At 40.6% G+C, this 26,102-nt stretch overlaps 1 protein-coding gene across 1 annotated transcript in view; it reads right to left on the reverse strand.

The window, feature by feature from the left end:
* SORCS3 (sortilin related VPS10 domain containing receptor 3) overlaps nucleotides 1-26,102 on the reverse strand; it is a 352,535-nt gene that overhangs the window by 316,287 nt on the left and 10,146 nt on the right. The window contains exon 2 of the mRNA XM_065067081.1: nucleotides 7,968-8,083. Within this exon, the coding sequence (XP_064923153.1) occupies nucleotides 7,968-8,081 (114 nt within the window). The 5' untranslated portion in view covers nucleotides 8,082-8,083. The remainder of the gene's footprint in view (nucleotides 1-7,967; nucleotides 8,084-26,102) is intronic.

The following is a 26,102-nucleotide window of genomic DNA, read 5'->3' on the forward strand; positions in this document are numbered from 1 at the left end:
AAAATCTTCCCAAAACAAGCAGACTGGCAGTGGAAGCTTACCAGACATCAAGGTTTTAAGGCAATTCTGCTGCACTGCTGCTGGGACGCCTGCAGGGAAACTCGGTACATTTTGCTGTATGCTCATCCTGTTTGACAGCTCGTGACTCCCCTCAAATGTTTATCTCCACCTCTACCTCTTTTAGCACGCAGAAGGTTCCTCTGCTTGTATTGAACTTGGCATTTTGTATGAAATGATCTACCCTGTCACTGGATCTCACATAAATACGAAGCTCTATCTTTCCTCCTTAAGTAGGCTACTTTACTTAGGTGCAAAATATCTCAGGCTCACCTAAGCTTCTGCTGTGTCAGTATATATTTCTCTTCCAAACCACCATATTTCTTCATCTTACTTGGAAAAATAAAGAGAACAAGCAAGGATACCAGGAAATTGACTTCACAGCAGATTTAGTAACTACCTTTTAAACTGAAGGTGAAAGGATTGCCTGGATCATGTAACCTCAGAAAGGAGAGAAAGGCTCCTAGGGAAGAGTTCTGGATAGAGCTGGATGAACAGGTACTGCAGGAAGGACACAAGAAGCAATGGTAAGCCCCAGGATCAGGTAGTACAGAAACACAAGACAAGAATTGTCGAACATCAAACCAGATTCAATTTGGCAAAAGAAATGGAAACTGAGGACTTCATAGAAAGGGTTTTTTCATGTTTGAAAGAAAAGCAAGAAAGGAACAAAGGGTCTGCAACAAATGTGAGATAAACTTTTACAGTGTCTGAGATAGGACCTCAAAATGGAATAAGTAGTTTACCTCAGTTTTTCTTAAAGATTATAATAATGAAAATAGGAACAAAACAATGTTTGGAAATACATACAGGAGAGGAAATTACCAGTTCCATGGAAAAGAAGTAAAACTCCACCTGTTCCGCTTGTACCAATCAGAGATATCAGATAATCCACATTTGAACCCACAAACTTGGCTTCAAGGACTTTTAACTGGTTTCTTGATTATTTATCTGCTAGAAGGAGATTTGAAAAATTATATCTAGGTAGCTACAGGCAGCTATTTTGGCCTCACCCATATGCAGGATTTCACAACCTTTCTGAAGGAAAAAAAGAAAAAGTCGTCAAGGACAGAGATAAACTGAAGGCAGACTTGCCCAAAGTCATATCTGGAATATTACAATAGCTGTGTTTTGATAACGTAACTGCTTCCTCTGCAAAAGAATTGAAGTAAATCTCATCTACCTGGAATCCAGTGGTGCTAAATTGGAAGCCTTTAGTCAAGATGGAAAAAAAGGGGTTAGGTCAGGAGTTGCAAGAACTGCTGTCAGGGGAAACAGCAACAGGTAGTACCGAACAGGGAGATACGAAGGTGAAGGGAATTTATTAATATATTCCCATAAGGACTCATCTTGCTCCGTGTTTCCACTTATGAAATTACACTTTAAAAGTAATGTAAATTGGCCAATGGCAGGAATGGAGGAATCATCATGAGTATACTGGAGGATGACAGTCAAGGAAAGCAGTTAAAGACTAATAATAATTGTAGCTTTACGCCAGGAGCTAATCAAATTAAAAGACAGTGCATGTCCAATAAACTGCTCAGCAGATGGCACAAACAAAATACAGGAATGGGAGAAAACCCCATCATTGTAGCACATGAGGTGCCTTCTTTCCAGTAAGACAGAAAGCTGTTAGACCCTACAAGACCTCTCTCCCTTAGGACAATCCAGATAGTTCCTGTCATCTACATTCACAAAGATAAACTAAGATCAGAAGCGGTATGAAATAGGGCTAGCAGTATGATCAGGAAGATAAAAATCTATCCCACAAGGTAAACCAAGTTTAGAAAAACAAAATGGAAAAGGGATATGATTGTTCTCTGACAAATCTTAGGTGGTTAACATTAGGGAAAGAACTAGCATGCACTGTTGTTTTAGCAGGGGAATAAAGACACATTTCTAATCCTGAGTGTTGGACTATGGAACAACTTTTTGGTAACAGTGATCCCTAACTTGTTTTGAAGTGAGTTTAATCAGTTACTGAAACAGCCAATGCCTCTGACTGCATAGTTCTGCACTTCAACACAGAAGATTAATTCCACACCTTTGCTTTCATGTTTCTGGACTCCTAAACACTAAATGAATCCATGTTTCCACCTGCTGGCTTGAAACATTTGTTCAATAACAATATTCTTCAAACATTTATCATTGTCATCTGCTCACTAAGCACTGAATATGGGATTACAGCTCTACCAAAGAAAGAACATATTTACTTACTTCCCTTCTAAACAAAATGCACTTTTGTCCTTTTATATAAGTTTCCTTCTCCCAAGAGGAATCTTAAAACACTTAAATGGCACCACTTTCCTGTTAAAAAAAAAAAAAAAAGATTTACCAATTATAGCATGCAGCTCCTCTAGGGTCAAACGTGTCAGCTGTTTTAACAGCACACAACAGACACACATAACAGAAGTGAGTATATCCTACTGAACACACAAAGGAGAATTTCTGCTAGACAGGCTGGAATTACAGTAAACTTGGACTCTTGCCAGGACTTCATGTCTAACACTAACAAATGGTCCCATAACGTCTCTGAAGCATCAGGGAACTTTGGTTTAGGCTACATACAAGTGAGGCTATCTACTGTCCCAGGCAGCAGAATGTCATACAAATAATCTCTCAAAAAAAAAATCTGATTAATTAATAGTTGGACCTAGGACCACTGTGAGGCAGGATAAGGATATTTTTCCCAGTTTACAGATAAATCAAGACTCACTGTGTCTAACTGACTTCCCTGCAGTAGCAAAGGAAATGTGTGATGGATTTGACCCCAGTTTACATCCCATTTTTTCCTCCTTTAGCTGTTCACAAAGCTGCCCACTACTGTGAAGAATACATATGAGGTTTATCCATGGGAGTGAAAACTTCACATATTTATAAATGTCTCTGCACAAAAACCCAGACTAACTGCTTGGGTTTCGACATCTGTTTCACCACCTCTAGTACCTGAAGGGCTCAAGTAGCCAGTCCTTTCAAAAAAAAAGAAAAAAAGCTGCTTCCCTGCATTAGTTTCCATGTGAGTCTTGAGACTCCTTGTCTATGTATCATCTAAACACAATAGACTTACTTTTACTCCAAACTTTGCAACCACAAATAGTGAATGTACTTTGTCCTCCAGAATTTTGCACTTTCATGGCTTTACCCATCAAAAGAGCTCCAAATGCTTCACACTGATGCATCAGCGGTGTCCATTACTCAGATCTATTCCATGACAACAATGTATATAGATTGTGTCTGAAATCTCCCCATGGTTTCATGAAAGAAGCACTATTTTCAACCTTGTTTTAAAACTGGGGTAAGAGAAATTCAATAAATTTGCTACAAAAAAGAGAGTTGAACTTAGATGACTCAAGTCATATGCAAAACCTGTAACTACTGGACCTGCTTTCCCCTCACTTTAAAATAAAAGAATATAATAGGTTACAACATGCTCAGGTGACAGCATTATACTTCTCTAAAGTGTATATTTATTCAACTAAAAGCTTCAGTTTATTAGAAACAATGACGTTTCCCAACATCCTTTCATAGCTCAACTCCACCTCTCCCCTCTACTCCACTTCCAAATCACTGCATTTGAAAATGTCACCGTTCACTTGGTGACACATCCCAGCCATGTGGGGTGGCAGCTGAGTCATCTCCTTGCTGTGAACGATGTGTGATGGTGACAAGCACCTTACAACTGCACAATCCTTTTTTGGGCACATTGTGTTGGAGGCTGCTCACCCAGTTCTATACAAAGGGTGGGTGGGAGGAACAAATTGGGGTGGAAGAACTCCACACACATCAAGGAGAATGGAGGGATTGGAGGTGGCCCTAGCAATCAAAGTAAATCAAAGTACCTCCTCAAGCAAATTAAAAGGTACCTACAGAACCACGCACAAAGATTAAAAAAAGTATATATCTACAAATAAAACAAACAAACAAACAAACAACAACAAAAACCAGAACATACCAACACACACACACACCAGAAAAAAACACTGAAAACAAAAACAACACACTACAACAAACAGTAATGAGTCAGGGTCTCCTTTGGGCTGACATTCTGCTGATGTCTACTTTAAGCACTGAATTAGGTCATTCTACATCACCTCTTGAAGCATCTATGTCTATCTATGTCTCCCCACAGATGCTGTGCAGATACTGGACTACAGCATCACATCTTTAGCACTGATGTCAGCCTGAAACGTTCCCCTCTTTCCCTCACCAATTCTACCTCTTCCAGTTCTTATTAACATACCTCATACCTTCGTATGAGGTATGTTAATAAGGCTGTTCATGGAGCTCTCCTGGAAACTGGACAAGTAAATTATCCTGATTAAAATGTCCCTTTTGTGAAAGAAAAAGGACCAGAAATCCTACCAGCCAACTTCACTGTTCAAGACAACAGACCAGTACCTCAGATTCAAGTTTCACAGATTACCTACAATTCCCAAACAAGTTTCTCTTTTATTATGCCCTTATACCTGTATCAGAGAATGTTTTACAAGGCAGATGGTCATACAGCATCCAGGATAATTACTACTATCTGAAGAGCAATGGGGAAGCATTGAAGAATCAAACTGTTCAGGCTAAACTGCACTTAGATGGCTAGGTGGGAAAAAGATCTCCCAAACAGGTGAGAGCAGGTTATTCCCCAGGTACCCTCCCTTACACGTGACATGCATGATTTTGCCTTGAGTTCTTAAACCCTAAGCCTCATGTGCTGTTGTATATGAGGGAACCTAAACCTGTGGAGCAAATCCTTGTGCTGAACATGTGTCACCAGAACTGATCTCCTGCATTGCAGCCCCACATGATGTTCCAGTCCACCTGTTATAGGGAAATCTTGCAATGCGCCTCTACTCATTAGCTCCTTCTTCTTAAGAGCCTGTCAATTATGTCATCAGTCAATTGGGAGAAAAGTTCAGTGAGGAAGCATTAAATCTATACTCCAGCAAACCTAGACCTGTGAGAGTTGTTTCAAGACATGTAGCCAAAAGCAGACTTGATTCCATTTCCTTAGGAATGAACACTTGGAGACAAGTATATGGCATTCAGATCCTCATGATGTTATTCTACTCTCCCACCTTCCTTGTTTAGGTATGTTCTGCATTCACATTGCACCCTCACACCATGGGGAAAAAGCATTAAATTCACTGTCGCTTGCCTTGGCTTTCCAGAAGGCTCTTTTTCTAAAGGGCTTCCACTGCTAGTATGTGTCCGTTTGCTGCAGGCCAAAGACAGAGGGTGGTGAATCTTGCCTTGAGAAGCAGAATTATACTTTCTGCTCAGGCAGTAGCAGTCTGTGCTTCAAGACCAAAAATACGGGGCAGTCCAAGTAGCTATGAACTGCAGGAAACTCACTTGATTTAGAGCCACATCATAACTAAATTTAACATGTATCCACATTGCACCTGGAGCTTTGGTTGGAATGTGTTCTGTTTGTGCTACACAGGGAGCAGGTAATAACAAGCACACATTGACATGATTTCATGCACCTCTGAAAAACACTTGTCAGCTGCCCAAAGACTTGTCACTGGGTTCAAGGACCATCCTCTACTCCACAGCTGCACTTCTCAGTTGGTTATAAGGCCTTCTTTATTAGTAAGAAAATGTAGAGGCATCTGTTCTGCTAAAGTAAACAAACACACACTTCCACCCCACACAAAAACAGAAAAACAACAAAAACAAACAAACAGAAAAATAATATATCTTGATTCTTCCCTCTCAGGGACAGATTTTCTTATGAAGGTGGACCTCAGCAGGATGTCAGAACTACTTCGTAATCCCCTAATCCTTGCTCTTCAATGCTCGAAAGTGTGGTAGCTGTATTTCCTAGATTTGACATGATAGTTTTATGCAAAATATTGTCCAGACAGTGTGGTACCTGGTTAACCAAAGAAACAAACCTGGAACATACCACTGAATGCAACCTTCTTGCACCTTTATTTGCATGTCTACTCTCTGAATTAGGAATTATGGAAGAAGAATAATAGTTCATCATAGCATAATGATATCCTGGAAATAATATTTCCCGAAAACATCTAGAAAAACTTTCATTTCCTCTTCAGCTTGCACCATGAAAGATGTATTTCCTACCACCAGCTGCTCCACCAAGTTACTGGACATTCTATCAGTCCACATTACAACTATCTAAAAAGAAACAGTAACTGCAAGCAATGCTAGACCATCACTAACAACTAAGGACAGGAGGTTTTCTCTCTTCTGTTAGTGTCCACAACTTCATTATGAGCCCATTTACTATGTCATGATGACCTGAAGACCTTTATCAGATGAAACTAAACATCAGCTATTCTTCTCTTCTATGCTCTACTTCAAGTCAACTCAGTATCTATTTCAAATGCTTTTAAAGTAAACTCTGTACAGGAATGGTTTATCACTACTTTCTTGCAACTTGAATTGAGCAGTTCTTACTGTAGAGGCCATACTAAATATCTGCAATGGGTTTGACCTCACCAGATACATCCCTTATGTAGTCTTTGTCCAGATCACCCTCAGTGGGGGGTGGGGAATAAAATGTCTAAGAGCAAAAAGGTGAATTCACTGCACTGAAGAGCATTCTCCCTGGAGTAATTGTCTTGGCTGCACAAAAGAAGAGAGAACCTATTTCTGGGGCTTCTGTAAAAATTCCAGCTTAACAGCTGACCCTTTCATACAGCCTAGTTACAAAAAAGAGCTGCTCCATCATTCATACTTCCCCACCTTTGGCTGAAGTAACTGGAAAGGGATCAATGACAAAGATAAAACCTCAAAAATCAGACCTGTATTCCCAGAAAGCCCAGGAGTCACATTTTACTTGTATTTAAAAAGCCTTGAGAAATATTAACTATGAGTCAATACAGACAGCTGGAAATACAGGTGGAACTGCCCCTTGCTCCCAGGAGTAGGTAGATCAGACAAGGGCACAACGCTCAGGCAGTAAAAAGAGATCTGCAGAAAAGTTAATGCCTCTCTCAAGCTTGTAACAGGCCACAGTGTAATTGTGAATCCAGCATGCTGTGTGAGCTGCCGTAATGTGGTTAAAAACAGCCAATTAATTCTGCATGCATCAGTGCATCTGGCACCACTGAAGACAGAGTGTGGTGGTAAGCAACAAAGGAGCAACCATGCCAGCAGACAGCTTCTTTAAAGCCAGAGTTACAGTCCTGGGTAACTGCCCATGTGCAAGTCTCATGGAAGTGGGTCAGCAGAATCAGCAGCAAGCCAGTAGACTGCATGGAAGATTGCACAACAGGAGATGGACATGGTGAGTTCCCAGCCTTCTACCATCCCAGTCAAACCAGCGGACCCAACTCAAGCCTGTAAGCTTGATAACTCGCAATTATTGACAACAGTAGCAGTTTTGTTGCCATGATGCAGCTGCGGATGTTATAGGTGCATAGATACTGCCTCCTGGTCAAGGAAGGAATAGAAGCCTGGAGAATGCCAAGAAGAATGGCATTGGCTGCAGGCAATGGGACTGCAATACATCCTCACTAATCATCCCTTTTTAATGCAGTCCTCATAATGCCCTTTTAATGGGAGTATGGATTGTGGGGATGGACCTAGAACACAGGAATTTTATTCCAAAGTTGCAGACTGTTGCTTACAAAGACCAGAGCTAAGGGTTACAGATCTGGTACTGTTCACCAGGCCTCCTTCCTATTCTCTCTTCCCAGCTAGAAATGGCAGTGCCAGCACAATATAGATCTGCAGCAGTGTGCTGCAGGTCCTGAGAAAGTGAAGTGGTCCTGGAGCCATGCAAGGGTGAGTGCAGCATTACCCACACAGCCTGGCTGCTGACCTGTGTATTTCAGAAGAGCTGTTCTTCCAGGAGCCCCATTGCTGTCATACAACACCAAGATAAGTGAGCTGCTCCAGAGGGACCTAACTGCTAGGAGACAAGTATCGGGCAACTGCATACTCACCCCCAACAGCTGTATCCAGTGCTGCCTCCTTTCCAAAGCCTTCTGTCTGGGGTTGAAGCAGCTGAAGGTCAAAATGTCCTTTGTTGAGTTCACCAGCCACAACACACACAGCATCCCTGCAAGTGTTGGGAGAAGATAACATTAAGCCCGGGGCACCTTTATACGGACGATTACTGAAGAATCACCAGATTCTCAGCAGCATCTGCTGGAGGACCCAGATTCACTACATTCCAAAACTCTATGTAATGTCATCCCCAGTCCTCAGGAGTTAGTCTTCAGTGTCTACGGCCCTTTCTGTGTCACATACCAAATCAAACCTGGTAAGTTTATTCTATAGCCCCTTCTGCACCCATCCTCCCACTTCAAGATAAATTTTAAATTATTTTTTCCCCAGCGCCTGCTCCTTTCTGTTTCTGTATCACTGCTGTAAAAGAGATTTTTCTTTTCAACATCAAGAGAAGCAAAATAGGGCTTCCTAAGATAGTTTTCTGGCTGATTACACAGAAGTAGTGCAGTAGTCATAAGCAACAGATAAGTAGCTTTAGCACATCACAGTTCCACTTCTTTGGGCTGTAGAACAACATCAATATGTTAATACACCCAGCTCTGCGCTGCTCCTCACCCCATTGAGCTCCACGGCATCCTCGACTCTCAGCTGCAAATGCACACACACCTTGGTGGGACAGACTGAGCCCTGCTTAGCCTTCCCCGAGAACCACAGCTGCACACCCACCACCACGGCCACCTCAAACACACCTTGGGGCACCCCAAACTACCAGAGGCTAAGGGAGGCAGTGGCAGCTGCAGAGGTGCCCTTCAGGGGGCTGTGGTAATGTGGCCCAGGTCAGTGGGATCCGAACAGGACTGGCCACAAAGAATCATCTATAACTGTCTTCCTCAGCCACACTACTCATTCAGCATACTCCCTGAACACACTCCACTCACTGATTTTTTTTGTAATTAAAAAAAAAAAAAGGTCAAAAATAAACTTTTGCAAAGGGGTTCAAGCAGACAGTACGTAGAGAATAAATTCCTGAACAAAAAGCATCATTACATTTTACACATCGCAAAAGTACCCAGACCACAGTCCTGGTCAAAGGGGCAGGTTGGATGGAAGGGTGAAGAGATCAACTGAGGAGAATGGAAAGGCAAAGAGAGGTTCAGTGAATGCAGAGGTCTGGTCAGATTTGTGGCAGGTTCAAAACCTGCTGTGGAATATTTCATGTGATAACATTATATGTGTGTGTGTGTGTGTGTATAGAAATATGTGTTTCTTTCCTATGTGACCATTATGTAATTATTAGAAAATAAAGTGTGTTTGTCAGTAAGTAATTCTTCTGGAAAATAATTTACAGTTACTTACATGAGTCATCTACCAAACTGCAGTTGCATCTAGACCTCCATTTCTGTGCTAGTTCATAAGATTTTCATGCAGTAGCACAATTTTGCTTGTATTCCTGTGACTGCAGGCAAATGTTTAAATATTTTACAAATAGAAACTCATTTCAAATGAATTTTTTAAGGTAAGATGTAATGTTTCCATTCCTATTTGCTTTGAAGAGTTTTCATACAGCTGAAGAATGCCCTGGCTTGGGCTTGAACTGAGAAAGCAATGGCTCTTTCAACTGTTAAAGACACAGATGAATTCTGCACTGAATGCATGTGATCACTTTTGAGATTCTGGTTACACTGGAAACGCACAATTACAAACATATTTCCATTTTATATTCCCTTACTATCTGTTTTCCAGCTTCACAGAATTCCCAACATGACCCCACACAAATCTGAGCAATTCAGAGGTGCAGACTGTGTCTGTATGAGAACCGGAGTCCTAATGAGGTGCCTGAAAGGAAGGAGCCAGCTGGCAGACATTAAGCCATTTTCTATATAGATTTTGCATCCACGTCCTTGACTTGATGAATAGCTACACAAGTCTGAATTAGGAGTTTCCTCAAAAACACAATCTAAAACTAAGAAATTGACAGGTAGTTTGAGAATGAAAAATATACTCTGGAAAACAGATCAATTGGTATGTTCCTCAAACTGTAGAAGGCAACAAAGCAAGAGAAGAACTGCTAAGACAGGCCAAGTCCTGCACAATGTTTGAAACAGGTAGAAACTTTATAGAATCTGCTGAAGTAAACAGAGAAGAAGCCTTTGAGATTTACAGTCTTCAGCCCTTGCATTTTCCACTCTTTCCTCAGCCCCCTGCCAGAAAGGATCCCCACTAAATAAGAGATTGTCCTCATCCTGAAATCCTTTGAGCGTTTTCAATTTCCGGCTTTTGCAGGGATGTAGAATTTCAGCAAAGCCCTTGAGGGCTCCTGTGTTCTCTGGTACTTCGCCATTCAAAAAATTGGGTACTTATTACCAAGCACGTGTGACAGTGAACTTGAGTCTCTGTGGAGATGTGGTGAGAATGAAGAATGGTTCTTCCATCATCCTTGAAGAGCAGATAGCTATGACATGTTTGCCATGACTAGAAGGAACTGGATTTGATGACCATTCACCCACATGTTCCTAAGTTAGCATTAAGATCCACAGTATGGTGAAAGGATACAGAAGTCTGCCAGTTTGCTACAGAATTCCCCTCTGGTGCTGCAAACATTTTTGCTTTCAATAAGTAACTTTCACAAAATAATTTATATTCTTTCTCTCTTCGTTATGTGCTTCCTTGCAAACACTGAAATTAATCATGTCTAGAAACCATCAGATCCAAATAGGAGAGGATTATGCAACAGCATATCAGTAGTGAATCAATATTAACTGACCAGGCCATGTGCTTGTCAAGGTTGCATTGATTTCTTTAATGCCATATTGTTGCTCTGACCTGCCTAGCGAATCTGAGTGCTGCAATGTCTGCAGCTGAGGAGGTGGTTTTCCAGTCCCATGGAGTGACTTCATAGTAACAATAAAAACCTGTAGAGCAAATCATATGTTACTGAACAAAGAGGGCATTTCTGGGATTCTGCTTTACTCTGTGCACAAGCGCACTATCGCCTACACAGCCACCTTCACTCTAGGAGCATTCTACCAGAACACCATATTATTGATGAGCTCTTGCACAGGTATAGTCTATAGGCTCACCTCTTTGCTAGGCTGCAGGATGCTTGGCAGCTTTTTCCCCCATGGCAAGTTTTCACCATTTATCTATTTACGTGTTGTGCCCAACTTCAGCAAACCCCAGTGCTACAGCAGCTCCTGCTTCCTCTGGCTGGACACACACAGCTCCTGAGATACCTCCTAAAATCCTCTGTTCTGAAAGCACCAGAAGCAACATGCAATTGGCACACTATGACCACATATTTCTTAACAGAAACTGAAGAGTAGCAAGTCTCTAGGGTATGATAATAAAACTTTCAGCTTTAGCCATCAAGAAGTGGTGCTTACTATCCATTTGGTACACAGTGAGACATAAAATAGGACCAATTTAATAGAGTCAGGATTGTTCATCACTGAGAGTATCACCTTTTACTTTTAAGTCAGGAAGTGATTAAAACTTGTCCTCCTAATCTTTTATGGCACACCATTTAGGAGATGCACTGAAGAAAAACACTTCAGAAGATAGTTATATGAAGGACAATAAACAGGAAGTTCTATATTAGCAGATCTTAGTGTTGAGTTGCAGAATACAGGCATATAGCTTGGCAGCAAAGACCAAACCCAGCAAGAGCTGGGAATAAGAGCCATTTCATTTAGGAGTGTTATGTCCCAGGCTCAAGAGTGATGTCAAATATTCCAGCAGTATCTTACCAAACAGAGCCCCAGAGCCAAATCAGAGTGCGACATGGGAGTGAGATTGTTATTTCTAGGCAGAGCACAGACTGGTGGCAGGCAGAAGGACTCCATGTGCCAAGCAAAACTAGTTAGCCAACTGTCTCTGCCCCTTCAGTGTGAACGTGTTGCTTTTCTTCTGCTTTGGACGATTTTTAATTTTTTTTTCTTTTAATAAACGCTGTCCCTAACCTAGGACAAAGCAGCCCTATTCTCAGTGCTGCTAATAAAAGAATCACCATTAAACACAAAGTTTAATAAAACAATACAAAAGTTACAGAGGTAATAATACAGCAAAAACTGGCTGAGGGAGAAGCCTGCTGTAGGAAATTTGGAGCAACTGGAAAACACAAACCCAGTTGCTTATCCTGCCAACATAAAGATACGGGGGGGAATGATAAATCAGCTCCCCTGGTTAAACACCAGATTAACAGTTGCATCACTATAAAGCAATGATGAACAATTGAAATGGATAGAGAGAGAGTTCTCATCAAAACAACACAAATGAGAAGGAAAATATTAAAAAAACGACTACTTAACACAAGCTCATTCCATTCACCCATAAAGTGAGTAGGGAACAGAAAAGCATGCGGAGAAGAGTTTGGAAAAACAGTTCTCAAAATAAGACAAGTGAGAAGTCCCTTTCTGTCCTATATGAGATCCCCAAGAACAAAACTTTGACCTTTATCTTTCCTTTTTTTTTTTTTTAACAACTCTTTTTAAAACACATGCACAAGCACCTCTTCATACATTAGCAGTGGAGTTTGGGCCTCACTTTCGTTGCATCTATTGAACATTGGGAGAAGACTATAAATACCACTGAAACCAGTGCTCCCATCGTCTACATAGTGCCTTAGTTGAATTAACTGAGCAACTACTTGGACCGTAACCACAACCCTGCCTTTAAGGGGAAGGTCTAGTCATGTGCAAATGTATTTCCACCAAGTCCTTCCTGCCTTCTGGCTTCCCACAGTTTCCAGCAATACTACTCACAAAAGCAAACTCAGCTCTGCCTAGTGCATTACTCCAATGGTAGAGGAGTCAAACAGTCCAACAAGGACCCCTCTGGAGCAAGACAGCCAGAGCAACACAGTAGAAGACTGCTCTGGCAGAGGAGGGATCTCCCAACTAATCATTGTTGAGAGTTAGCCCATTTGTTATCTCTCAGCTTAAAGCAGTGTAATGTAATACTGCAATGTATTCTGCTTTTAGCAAAATGAACTGAATTCTAGTGCTTAATTCAAAGTAAAGCAGTAAAAGCATCCAGGCAAACCTGCTCCCACATATACCTCCCGGGACAAGAGCCAGGGTTGATTTTCATGTCATCCCAGCTATCAGGAATTCATTTTAATTTATTGTAACATCTCTATAGCAAGCAAATAATCAAGCAAAGGCAGCTACACTAAACCCGTATCTCCCCTCTAAGTGCATCGTCCAATACCAATATAGCTGAAAAAGAAAATTCCCTGGGTTTGAAAGCAATCTCTGCATACAGATCTTACTCCAGGCAGCACCGGTTAGTGGTATTAACTCACTCACTCACCTATATGCCCTTTGACATGCTCATTACAATTTGTAAATCCCTTAAGAAGTACTTGGCCAGCTGCTCCTCACATCAACCCTATTGCTATTGGTAATTTTCAAACCTGTTTCATGAACCAGTGGAAGCTTCAGGGATACAAACACCCTTAAAAGAATTCGAGGACAAGTGACAGGATGGAGAAGAAATCCCCAGATCAGCGTGTCCTCCTAGGAAGTGTTTTCTGTTAGACATCAGAAAATTCAGCCCTTCCTCTCCCTGGCCTCAGTCATATGGATGGAAAAGACAGAAAGAAAGAGTCACAGCCACCCTGGAAAGCAGCCTTCAGTCCTTCTGCTGCTCCTAGCACAACCTCTTAAAAATTAAGACACCTTCTGTGAGAGTGATTTCAAAGGTGCAGCTTCAGCCTGGGGTTTGGGTATGCAGAGGGATGCGCACAGACACAACCACTTGTGAGCTTCTCACAACAAGCTGCCTGGTTTGTAAGTCTGGAAGACAGGTGGGCAGGTATCACTCCACTGTTGTTTCCAAAAGCTTTGCAGGTACGAATTTACAGGCTGGATTTTTGAAAACATTATCCTCCAAATAGAGCAGCTTCTGGGAGAGGTCAGGCTGACAATTTGTATAGTAGTCACAGTGGAAAGCTGCACATAATGGAGACAAAAGAGGAAGGTGCACTAAGCTCAGAGCAGTTTTAATTGGACATGTTTAAAAGCAGCAAGGCAACATCTCACATCAAAAGCTCTCTGGGGCTGGCAGATGGTGCCAGCTCTGCTATTGACATCACAAGTGTTTTGAGGCAATTGCTCCTCCTTTGTGAACCTCCCTTTTTCCTACTGGTAAGATGGAAAATAGAAACCAAAACTAGTTGTTGACACAAGCACGTGCAAGTTCCTGGTTATTAGCCCATCAGTCAAGGACTTGAAAGAACAGGTTTTGCCTCTGTACTTAAACATGGGCTTCTTGTAAGCAGGTCACAAGGGCTCCTGTTCATACTGTCTCCTCTGGCATCAGAGAAATTGTTGGAGTTCTGCTCTAGTGTCTAAAAATCAAAAAAAATGGTGGATGAGAAGCTATTGTAGGGCTTAATTTAGGTATTGTGCCTGTTTCCACTGACTGGCAGCTGGGAATTTTCGAAGCTAATGCTTTTGCCATATTGCAAGATGCTGATGTCTTGAATATATGAATGATTGAAACTAGAAGGAATACAGAGAGAAAAACATAAAATTCATTAAGATCACACAGTATCTGTTAATGCTCCATATGCAATATATTATACTAATCCTTAGTTCTCAGCTAATGCTTTCTTTATAATGGGTTAATTAATATGAATGTCTCTGAAATGAAGATGGGGAAAATTATGGCCTAGACAGAAGACCAGCAATAGATTAGGGAACAGAAGTCAGATTTTATCTGGTATCTTTGCTGTGTGCTTTAACCACTAGAAAACCATAGCTGAGCCACAAACAGTACAAGCCTATTGTGAACATAAACATTGTGTGTTACAGCTGGCTACACACACCTCTGGATAAGGTCTTGCTGGTCTGCTGGAGAGGAATATTTTAATAAACATTTAATTAAAACAAATTGTTTATGAACTTAGTGTGACTAAAAATAATCAAAAGAAAATATCTTTCCAGTTTTAGAGTAGAGACACATCTGTAGTAAGTATTAACAGCTAGCAGAACATAAAATTAAAAATAAAAAATAAAAGATAGTTCTCTCTTCTATTAAAGTAGGGAGGAATTTATGGTATTTTATTTGCACAGAACTTTATTGGTTTATTATCTGTTAAATTGCCTGTGAATGTTATGTAAAATAGATCAAACAAAAAAATCCAGCAGATGATTTCCACAGCCTTCTAAAAGCAGCACAGAGTGTGCTCGCTTGAAAAGTGCTGTCTGTCCACTGATCACAGATGAACAACATGAACCAGTCCAAAACTTGTCCTCCATGAATGATGGTTTTCAAACAATTTGGGGTGTTTCTCCTAAGCACAACAGAAACAGTTACACATTTTAGAGACAGAGCATTCATTCACACTGGTAAAAATACTCAAAGATTCCCAGAAAGTCAAATTAATTAAATGCACCGGGCCATGCATAAAACCAACTCTGTGGCTTTGCTGCACATGCAGTAAGTAGCAAAAGAGAGACCTGGGAACACAGATTTTTCAACTGAAGAGTCTTTTGCCCAGGTGTATTTTACTTAATATTATGAAGGACTAAGAGCAAGCAGAACCTCATCAGTTGCACAAAAAACCCTGAGCTGAAGGATGCTGAAATTTCAACCTGCAGAAACTTTTAACCACTCTGAAGTGATGGAAAGAGATCACCATAATGGTATCAGAGGACCATTTCCACTGGACCTTACCGGCAGGCTCCACAAAGACCTTCATTTCTATAGCACAAGCTGTGTGATTCTGTAGGTCAAGCATCAACACAGCCCACTGCAGACAAAGAAGAATCAAAGGGGATTGTTTATTGCCTGAATTAAAAGTCTCTTGCTGAGGCGGAGACATGCAGAAATTTGACCAGTACCCTTTATCAGCTATTAACTTCACTCAGTCTCATGACCTATTTCTGTCATTCCATACAAAACATAAAGCTGGATGTAGCCTTTTCATAAATCAGTGCCAAACAAATGGGAAAAATATTAGTCCTCTGTATCTACACTTTATCACAGATCTATTGAGCTAGAGGAAATACCATACTACAAACAGACAGCATATTCATCAAAATTTCCACTTTTATCATGTTTGGTCTTTTTTTATCACTACTGTTAAGCAAAAAGTAAATCCTTGTTGAAAAATTTATACTGGAGGATTTTAGCATTGGAGTAAAATAGCTATGTCAGCCCACAACAACAGAAAACCTATTCAGAATGGGAGAATTTCTTGCATTGTACCCTCTCTTTACTCCAGAACTACACAATTTAACAGATTCTGAAAGCAGCGGGGAATTTGCTGTTTTAAATTGCTTTCCATGTGCTCCTGTGGATCACTCCTACACATGCTCAGCTGAGCAAAGGTGAAACCTGTCCCAAGGGAAGGTGGCTCTAGCCTTGAAATAGGGCAATTATGCTGCAGCGTGGATGAATAGTTGCCTTTAGCAGAAGATTGAGTGAAGCTTCCCAAGAGCATCAGGGTCATTGTGTTATATCAGGTCTGCTGGCTAAAGAGGGAATAGTTTTGTTTTTAGAACATAACTTGCTCTGTTGAAGCAGTTCATGGGTTTCTGTATGAATTTGCCATGTTCTGAACATTCACCAGACTAGAAATATCCTCAGATGACAGAGTGAACTGGATCCTCATGTTATAAATGAGGTAGACCCAGTGACTCTTAGAAAGTTACAGCACTTCAGAATATGGACCTTGTAAGATGCCTGAAATCACTTAATCCCACACACAGACCAGAGTCCTGCTGCAGGTACCCCAGCAAGTACAGGATTCCAGCCCTTCTGCTTTTAAAGTGATAGCCACTGGGATTCAAATTCACAAGGGAATTCCCTTGAGATACAGGTTGTGCAGAACAAGGGAAAGAAAGCCAAGCAGCTCTGCTGCTATCAGGTGGACAGCTGGGGCAAGTATCTGCCTCATACACTGAACACCTGTGTTCCACAGCACTGTCTTTCAGTAGTCATAAGGGGATCACCCTTTCAAAGAACAGAGAAGGAAGGTAGAGATGAAGAGTTTAACAGACCTTGATAAATTCATTCCTTTCCTGAGCAAGCTGTCAGAAATCAATCAGCAGTCAGCTCTAACTGTATAATTTAGTCTTGGGGCTCCTTCACAGGTCCACTGACAACAGAAATCTGTCCTGTGTTCCACTGGGGACCATATATTATGCAGCACATTGTGACAAAAATCAGGGGCACAATAAAAATGGATGAGAAAAAGTGTACTCTGAGCAGGAAGACAAAAATATTTTTATATGCTGCCTAAAAAAAGCCTCAGAAATACATTTATTTTCTATATGCCGAGGTCCAAATATGATTATATTTGAGATCCTCTGTCCCACTGTTATCTTGTTTTGATCTACAGGTGCTCACATCACTTTCAAGGAGACTGATTTGGTAGCTTTCTTCTATTTGGGTGGAATGAGGGAGCCACAAAACATTCATTTGTTTAGTGAAAGACACAGAAGTCATGACTCAGAAACTAAACTAACTGTATATCCACACATGGGAGGTTCTACAAGTGAGTATGTATCCCAAAAGAAAGAGGGATCTTCAGGACAAACTACCAAGTGAAAGAAAGGCTTGCATCTACCCACTGTGGATTAATACAATCATATCAGGAAAGTGGTCCCAGCAGGTCCCACCAGGATTTTCTTCATCTAACCTAGACAATCTTTAATACCTCAAATACTGACTAAACACTGAGCAAATCAGGAACTAGTGGTCTAGGTGTAGACCAACCTGAAAAAAGCCAACATTGCATGAGACCTACAGGACTCAAGTAGGACTAAGTTCATCCAACACCTGTATTTTTGCACAGTGTTTAAAAAAGGCTTACTAAATTTAAAAATGCATTTTTTCCTGTCTTTCAAGGAAAAAAAATTACATCCCTGATCAGAACACCTCTGTCAGGAAACTGAATATTCCATTTCTGATGAGCATCAGCCTAATTTATTAAAAAAAAAGAAGACAGTAGAAGGGCAGGTAAAACAATGTACAATAAATGGAAGCTACCCAGCAGGTCACTGAGGCTGAGACTTCCAAAGATGATCATGAATAGATACTTAAATTCCACTGGAATTTGGCACTTTAACCTTGAGGCAAAATTTTGCTTAGCAAGTCACATATATTAAACTACATAAGGCCAGCCCTATTGAGTTATGCCAAGCTAACAAGTGTCAGTATGGTTTCCTACAGCCACAAATACCACAGCCCTCATATTGCTAAGAGATGTATTATGTTCTGCTTCGGTCTAATAGAGAGTCTACCATTTCAGGGCAGAAACGTCCAAGCTCCATTCCTCCACTAATACAAGCTTCCAAGTGAACAACCTATATAGCAAGGAAACAGAGAAAAAAGGGAAAAGCAAGTTACCAATATTTGTTACAGCTTCTTTAAATGTTTTGCCCATTCCAGCTTGAAACCATATCAATCCTATCAAACAATAAGCTCTGGGCAATGAAAATGAAACAGAGGAGACCAGAAAGCTCCTCTGGAATCTGAAAAAAAACAGCAAATCGCAGCCCAACATTACAAGAGAAAACAGAAACAAAGTGATAGTGTCAATACAGCGGTGCAATCAGTAAGTCAGCAAGCCAGACCTCAGCCCTGGTGCTCTGATCAAGCTGTGTCTCTGGCTCACAGTTGGCAGAGTGGGAAAAACACAGCAGCACAAATGTTTGATTATCCTTCTTAAAATGTTCAGTTCAAACCACAGCCTTGTTCCATACAGACAACATTTCAGGGGCACATCCTCCCATTACCAGGAACAAAGGAAACAGAGCTTTGAAGGTAACCAAAAATAAACTGCATGTTCAAGGGGGAGAGATCATTATTTAAAAAAATAAAAAGAAACAGGACATTAGAAGCTCTGTTTCACTTCATTTGATATCAACACTTCAGAAAAAAAAAAACAAACTTTTTTTATTCTCTATATAATTCATTATTTTCCTTGTAGCTAGTGGCATTATAAGAGCCTCATCAATTACAGGAAACAAAGTACATTTCCCTCACCATAAATATATTGCAAAGATGGGAAGGGTGGGTTGGGTTGTAGAAGCCGTAAGTATTTGGTGAAAAAAGATCTAGGGATCTGTATACAAAATACCATCTTAGTATCTGTGTTTTCATGTGATTTGTCCAACCCTTTAAATGTCAAAAATCCCACCCTGTTTTGTTAAAGAGAGAAACATGTCATGCACCACTAATTGAGTAAATCAATACACAGAGAAGGCCATGAAGGGAATTAAATGTTTTTGACACATACAAACAATTGTTTTCAATGTGCATAAGAGGAAAAACCTGCTTGCCCTTTATGCTCTAATTAAGACAACCTCAGGAACACAGGGTGAAAGACCTTTCCTCTGCACCCCCCTTGCCATTCTGCTCTTAACTCCCTGCTGTCTGACCATTAGTAGAGGTCAAAAGCCTGTGGACAGTAAACAAGTCACTGCTGTCTCTCCGAAGGGATTCAACCACCAGACCGGTTCCCACCAAGCTCCAGAGGCAGCCTCAGAAATTAATGACGTACATGATTAATTGTTGCCATAACAGAGGCTTGTTAGAAAGTGTACTTACAGGGTCCAATCACACGGGCTATCTGAAATGTTTGGTCGTATTTTCACTTATGAATTTCTACATTTTCTTGGAGATTTTAAAGCCTCCTTTGTCTCCAGAAAAACCTTCCAAGAAGATTTTTACATGACTTTTGCAGCCAAAGGATTAACAAAGACAGCAATTTAGGCAGAAATTTTTCTCCAGAACCTTTATCTGGCTGATGAGCACCCATGAAATAGCCTAAGACAACTTGCTTTGAAAACACCATAAGGAGCTCCGTGGAAGCACAGCTTTTGAAGCCACTGAGACTCACTCTTTCCCAGAGCTTTCCTTGTAATGCAAAACTCACCCTGCTGCAACACAAAGATGAGCAATCTCCTCCAGCAGCTGGAGCTTTGGACCTCTGTTGAGTAGCTCTTGGAGCACTATTTTTCTGACCTGTTTGTGCCTCTCTGGAGGACAAGCAGTGAAAGGCCATTCCTGTGAACTGCTGTGTTAGCAAACAGCAGAGTGCATGTGTGAGTGCATTAGGTAATCCGCAACTAGTTTCTCAGTCCTCAGTAGAACCATTTGCAGAGATTCATATTCCCTAAGCATGGCACTGGCTTAGATTAATCAAATGTGTTGGAGAGCTCCCCCTGCTTCCCTCCTGTGGCCTAATTTTTAAAGACATCCTAGTGTGGACGGACAAGAAGCCATTTCAGCCTTGCAAGGACTTTCATCCTTACCTGTGATCTTCTGCTTACTGCCAGCTCTAAGATCTCCATGCTGGGGTTGAAAGAAAAAGCAGTTTTAAGGTAAAATACAGCAACCATAGGCTTGCCTAAACTAAGGCTTGCCTGACTGTCCCTATAGCTCCTCTGGAGCACGGACCAAACTGCTACTGTTTTGGCTGGTGGGGGTTAAGTGCATCCACCACAGCTAGAGAGAAAAGGGAATGAGGAACAAAATAATAATATGGGATTTTTTTTCCAATTTGAAAAGAAGATTGAAGATACCTGAAGCCTGTGAAGTGGTGTATGACCAAAACAACAAGATAGAGAATGGAAAACGAGGGAGCTAGTTGTGGCACAAAGCTGAGGTGATATAAGACCAAGATGAAACCTTCGCTTCCTCTCATCCTTCATAATCTTGGGTCTATCGGAGGCTGGATGTTTAGAGTCCCAGCCCTGCTCTCACTGATTATTTAAGTATTAGCAGATCTATGAAAACCTGTAGAGCATTACCTGCAAAAGAAGACACTGCCCACATCAACTTCTGGAGTCCTGCTGTTGGCACCTCTGTATGTAAAATACTCAGTGCCCTGACACTTCTCTGTAAGCTGTTTGCACTTCCCTTCAGAGTGCCCATGGCTGCCAAGCATTCTTGAATCTGTTCAGCAGCAACATTGTCCTCTTACAATTATTTATGCCTTCCCCTAGCCCAAACTCTGAAGTGCTTTCCTTCAAAGACAGAGTCAATCTGTTAATCAGTACATGCTGGTAACATCAAAGCTTCTCTGTCCTTCTCTTTAATGCCCAGGCAATCCTAATGCTTGATACAATTCAGCTAGAACATGATGCGCTGTAGATGAAGGCAAAGTTTGCTATTGTCCTGAATGAAATTTGATCCTGAAGAGACCAGAACTGACAGAACTTGTTTTGTTGTAATTTTCTATCCACTGTTTTGAGGGAGAAAGGTAATCTACCAGCAGATGAAACCTCTTTGCTTCAAGCAAATTACATAGGAAGCAGTATGGAACATTTGTGAATGGGGTCAAGATCTGAACCCAAATCTCTGTTTTCTAGCCAAAGAGCTGAGACACAAAGGGGAATTTCAATTCTCCACATACTAGGAGTTTACAGATGGAAAACTTAAATGACTAGTCCAGCATCATGCAGAAAACCAACAGCAAAATTGTTTACACTCGTTCTCACTTCTGCATGACACCAAAGAAGAAACAATCCTGTTGACCTGATGCAGGTCACAGGATCCATCAACCACCTGGTTGTCCTGCCACTTCATTTATGCAATGATTTGGTGTCACAATCTCAGAGTGAAATCCCAAAAGGTCTGTAAAGTTTTTCGTTTTTATGACTTCACAGAATAACACAGTCCCAACTTCAGTTCTAACTCCCCAACTTTTCATAGCTATGAGTAACATCAGAAAGTTTCATACACTCCACGATCTTTGGAGCTTTAGGCTGAGAATGCTTGCCTGTAAATCCTTAAGGATTAACCAAATTGTGTGATTCTTTTTGAAGGGAATTTTTTTAAGCATTAAGTCTTCCGTTTTTCTACATATATGTTTCAGAACTGTACAAAGCTCTTCTCGCTACAAAAAGACTCAGAAGTGAATCAATAATGGTTTTCCAGTATAGTCAAAGCTACTATGAAGACAGCATCAGCTGACAGAAAAGATCAAGCTGCCATGAGAAGTATAATGATTTAACCTGGCTGCTCTTTAAATTCATAAGCACTTTCATCTCCGCTTGTGTAACTGAAAATTAGCATTTAATGTCTCTTTAGATGACTCTAAAACTAAGACTTAATAAATCAAATTACAACTTAGGCATAACTTCTACTGTGTAATGTGAGTAACATGTATTCATGTCTTCTGTAGAGGTTAGCTCATTAACTTCTCAATGCAACATATTCTAGCAATGTACCTCTTAGTACTAACCTTGCCATAACACAAGTGAGCAAAAAAATGACTGAGGAGAAGATCCAAACATTCCAATATTTTCACATCCCAGGATACAGTATGAAGTGAGAGGTAATAGAAGAATTACAGATGTTACAGCCAGCAGAAGACCTTCCCAAATCTGTTTTTATACCCTCAGTAACGATCACTTTTATCTAAACCAATCCCAATAGATCTTAATTTTTCTTAAGGGCATTAAAAAACACATCCTTCAAGTTCTTTAGAAGTAGGTCTTTTTCCAAAGCTTTGTCTTTTCAGAAAAAAATTATCTTGACAAGGCTAGGATTTCTGGTGAGCATCTAGACATGGATGCGCATGCAACCCAACACACTTCACAACCTGCCAGAGGGGAAATCTGTGGGAAATCTCTGCTGAGGTCTGTTCTGTGTCTGTTTCAGATCTGGTTCTTTGTCAGCTTTGTTGCAGGTAAATACTTCAACTGTTGGCCTGTAGAATCAGCAAAGGGATTCTCTAACTCTTCATACAACAAAAAGAGTCTGAGAAAGAGGGACATGGAAAACATGTCCTCACAAGTGGATCATATATGGGTGACACTGAAGCCTTTGATCTAAAGCCTCATGGGCTCTGGTTGGACACTCTGCAATGATTTGCATGGGAGAACAGGTTACACCAGTCACTCTGGTGCATAAAAGGGTCACCAAAAGATCCAGAAAGCTTGCAAAGCATTTAGTTTTTGAATTTTCTCAAAACTTAGCAGGATGAGGAAACTATCTAATCAACTCCAACCAGAAACTCCTGTCTAGAAACTTCAATTGTAGCTGCTTCTAGCAAGACTGGAGATTCTCAATGTAATTTAATGGCTTCTAAAACAACTTTTTGGCAGGAGAAATGAATTGCGCTGGACACATTGCCCTTTGATTGAGAGTTAAAAGCCAAGATCATTAATCCTGATTATCAAAACAGCAGTGCACTGACTGAAAAAAAGCAGGGTATAAGCCTTCCTCCCCCAAACAGGTTTTAACCCTCCAAACCTCAGCTCTCCTAGGTTTCCTTCAATTTTGAGTTATGATTTCATAGCCTTACTTCCCAAGAGTTAAATCCATGTGATATAATCACTCACTGTTCAGCTGCTGCTGTATATTATACAACACTATCAGATTTACATTGGCTCATATTGAGTGTATTTCCAAAAAAAAAAAAAAAAAAAAAAATTGAATACAACAGATTCTCAAAACATTTTTGTAGGGAAAAAAAACCTGTATTTTTGGTGGGACTAGTTTTATGCAAACCAGAGGGACAGGAAAATCAAAGCTACTTCTTTTTAAAACAATCACTGGAACAATCTTTTAATTTTTTCAAAATCTGCAAACTTTTCTGAAACTTCGCACTTCTCAGGTTGTAATTTAATGTTTTGTTTTTCACTACTTAGTACATCCATCTATTAAATGCTGTAGGATTATTTAACAGGAAAAGCTTATGCAAATGAAATATTTTTAACGTACATACTTAAAGAGGCAAATTCTAAAGTCACTTCCAGCATGTCAGTGCGATTTCTTCTAGAGCATAAATTAATCTAATGTTAAAAGATATCTTTTTTTATTCTATGGTCATGAATAACTCTTTGTGTTTGAACTTTAGAAATACATATGTACTTTATTGAAGTGTCATATTGAGACTCAGTTGTAAGCTTCAAAATTCAGAAAAGCTGCTTTAGGAAGAAATGGGTGAACTGATTTGGAAGCTACGAGCATTGCTACCCACCCTTGTTAGCTGCCATGGTATATGTAATTAGAGATTTCCTCAAAAAACATTTAAGGCTGCCCATTGAAGGTAACAGAAAGAGGCTTCAGCAAGGCTTACACCCTAACTTTTTCTTGTTAACATGGAGTGCCCTTTCCAAACTGTTTCAGCAGCAGGAGACATCTAAAGGCTGAGTAATCTAATGCAAGCAAACATGTAATTTCATCCAACAGCCCACTCTTTGAACACAAATCAATAATTATGCTTCAGATCAGAAACAGAGGCATTACTAAACCTGTGGAGGTTTAGCAGTACTCAGGACAATCAATAACTTTCTATCTATATTCTTTGATTTGAAAATTCCTGAATTAGGGAGTGAGTTGGAAGAAAATCTGATTTCTGTTCCTTGTGTCTGATTCTATTTATTTCATCCCCACTTTTGCCAAATCTAGAAACATTACGTGTCTAGAGAGAAATTATTTTTAGAGATTCAGTAACTACAAGGATAGGAGAAGCTCATGCAGACATCTAATTCACGATATATCTGACGTACTGTAAATTTCCATGGAAACACTTTTACATCACAAAAAAAAAAAAAAAAAAAAGATGAGATTATCTCACACAGCTTAGACTGCAATAAAAGGAGATTAAAATTAATTGCTTCACTTTTCTTTTGACCTGGTCATTAGACATAGTTACTGCAGCTCAGCTGATGGTCAGCACAGTAGTTGAAGTGAGGATCTGTACCTCACAGCCAGGTCACAAGTGGTATAAATCAGCATATTGGAGCATTTCTCACATCACCAGAACTGCACCAGCACAAAACCCAACCTCCATCCTTCAGATTTGGACCTGATCTCCAGTCTTGCAAACATCCCCAGGCTGCTCATCTCCCTGGGCAGAGTGACCTCCAGGAACCTCAGCAGCAGCTTCTGTTTCAGATCCCTTAGACTGTCTGTGTGCAAACACAGCCCACATGAAATGACTGAAGTTATAGCCACCATCCATTTCTAAGCTACATAAATCTCACCAGCGGTTCATAAAACAGCAAATCCTAGGGCCAGCTGTGAAATGCTGCCGCTCCATTCAGGTAGTCATTGTACCATTTAACATCAAATAACCAACTTTTCACTAAAATAAGCAATTTGCATAGCAGTCTTCCCTGTAAGAAGAAAAAGAAGGTGAACAGCATCCCTCCCTTCCTCTGGCTTTTGCTGCTGCATAATTATTCATTTGCAGTTTATCAGCTAATTATACATGTGCCTTGGCATTTGAAGACGTAGGAGCATACTTTATTTAATGCCTAATAATTACACAGACGCCCTCTGATCCCTCTGCTCTAACAGGAAGGCTTTTCTGTTTTCATCCTCATGTTGTCAGCTCTAGAGGTTAAAGATCCCTGGATGGCTGCTTGTTATCTTGTTGCACACAGAAGGCAGCCTTATACTCCTATGGTGATACAGGCCTCCCTAATAATTCTCTGTTAATGCTACAAATTATTTCCTTCAGCGCTGAATACTGACCTTGATTTGGCCAGAGTGTGTGTGAAAGCAACTTCTGTTTTCATGTCTAGGTTAAAAGTTACCAGGTGTGCAAAAGGCAATATAAAGACCATTTCAGTGATTTTATTGTTTCCCTAGGAACAGGCCCCACACTGCAGTTCAACAGCTCTGCAACCTACTGCTGCAGGTCAGCCTAGGTATGCAGCACAGCTGGGATGTCTCTGTGGGACAGGGAATGAGGCTCAAAATATGTCAGTGGCAGAGACATACAGACACAATGACATGCAAATAATTCTTCCTAGCTTGGCACAGCTGGCTGAATAGCATAGCTGGAGAGAACTAGACTTCAGGCAGGAATGATGCCAGGGAGGGGAAATACTGACAACAGTTACAGTTGTGGGGAACAGGTTTTGAATTTGTTGCCATCAGTGTTTGCCAAGGAAACCTAAACCTTAGGATTATGGTCAGATAATTGAGTATGAGACTTAAGTGTGGCCCATGTCATCATAGGAACACTCAGAAAAAATGAGGTAAATCAGCAAGTGGCACGGAGGCAGCACACATGAATTAAGGTTCTTTAAATTCCCAAATGGACATCATGGTTCTGGAAGGTTTTCAAGCCCTGCCACTCATTCCTCTAATTTAAGGCCACATTGAATCTAAAAGAAGGCATTCACATGAGCTTAGGAGGCTAATTTTTT

Source organism: Columba livia, chromosome 6 (genome assembly GCF_036013475.1).
Source record: "Columba livia isolate bColLiv1 breed racing homer chromosome 6, bColLiv1.pat.W.v2, whole genome shotgun sequence".
Lineage (NCBI taxonomy): Eukaryota > Metazoa > Chordata > Aves > Columbiformes > Columbidae > Columba > Columba livia.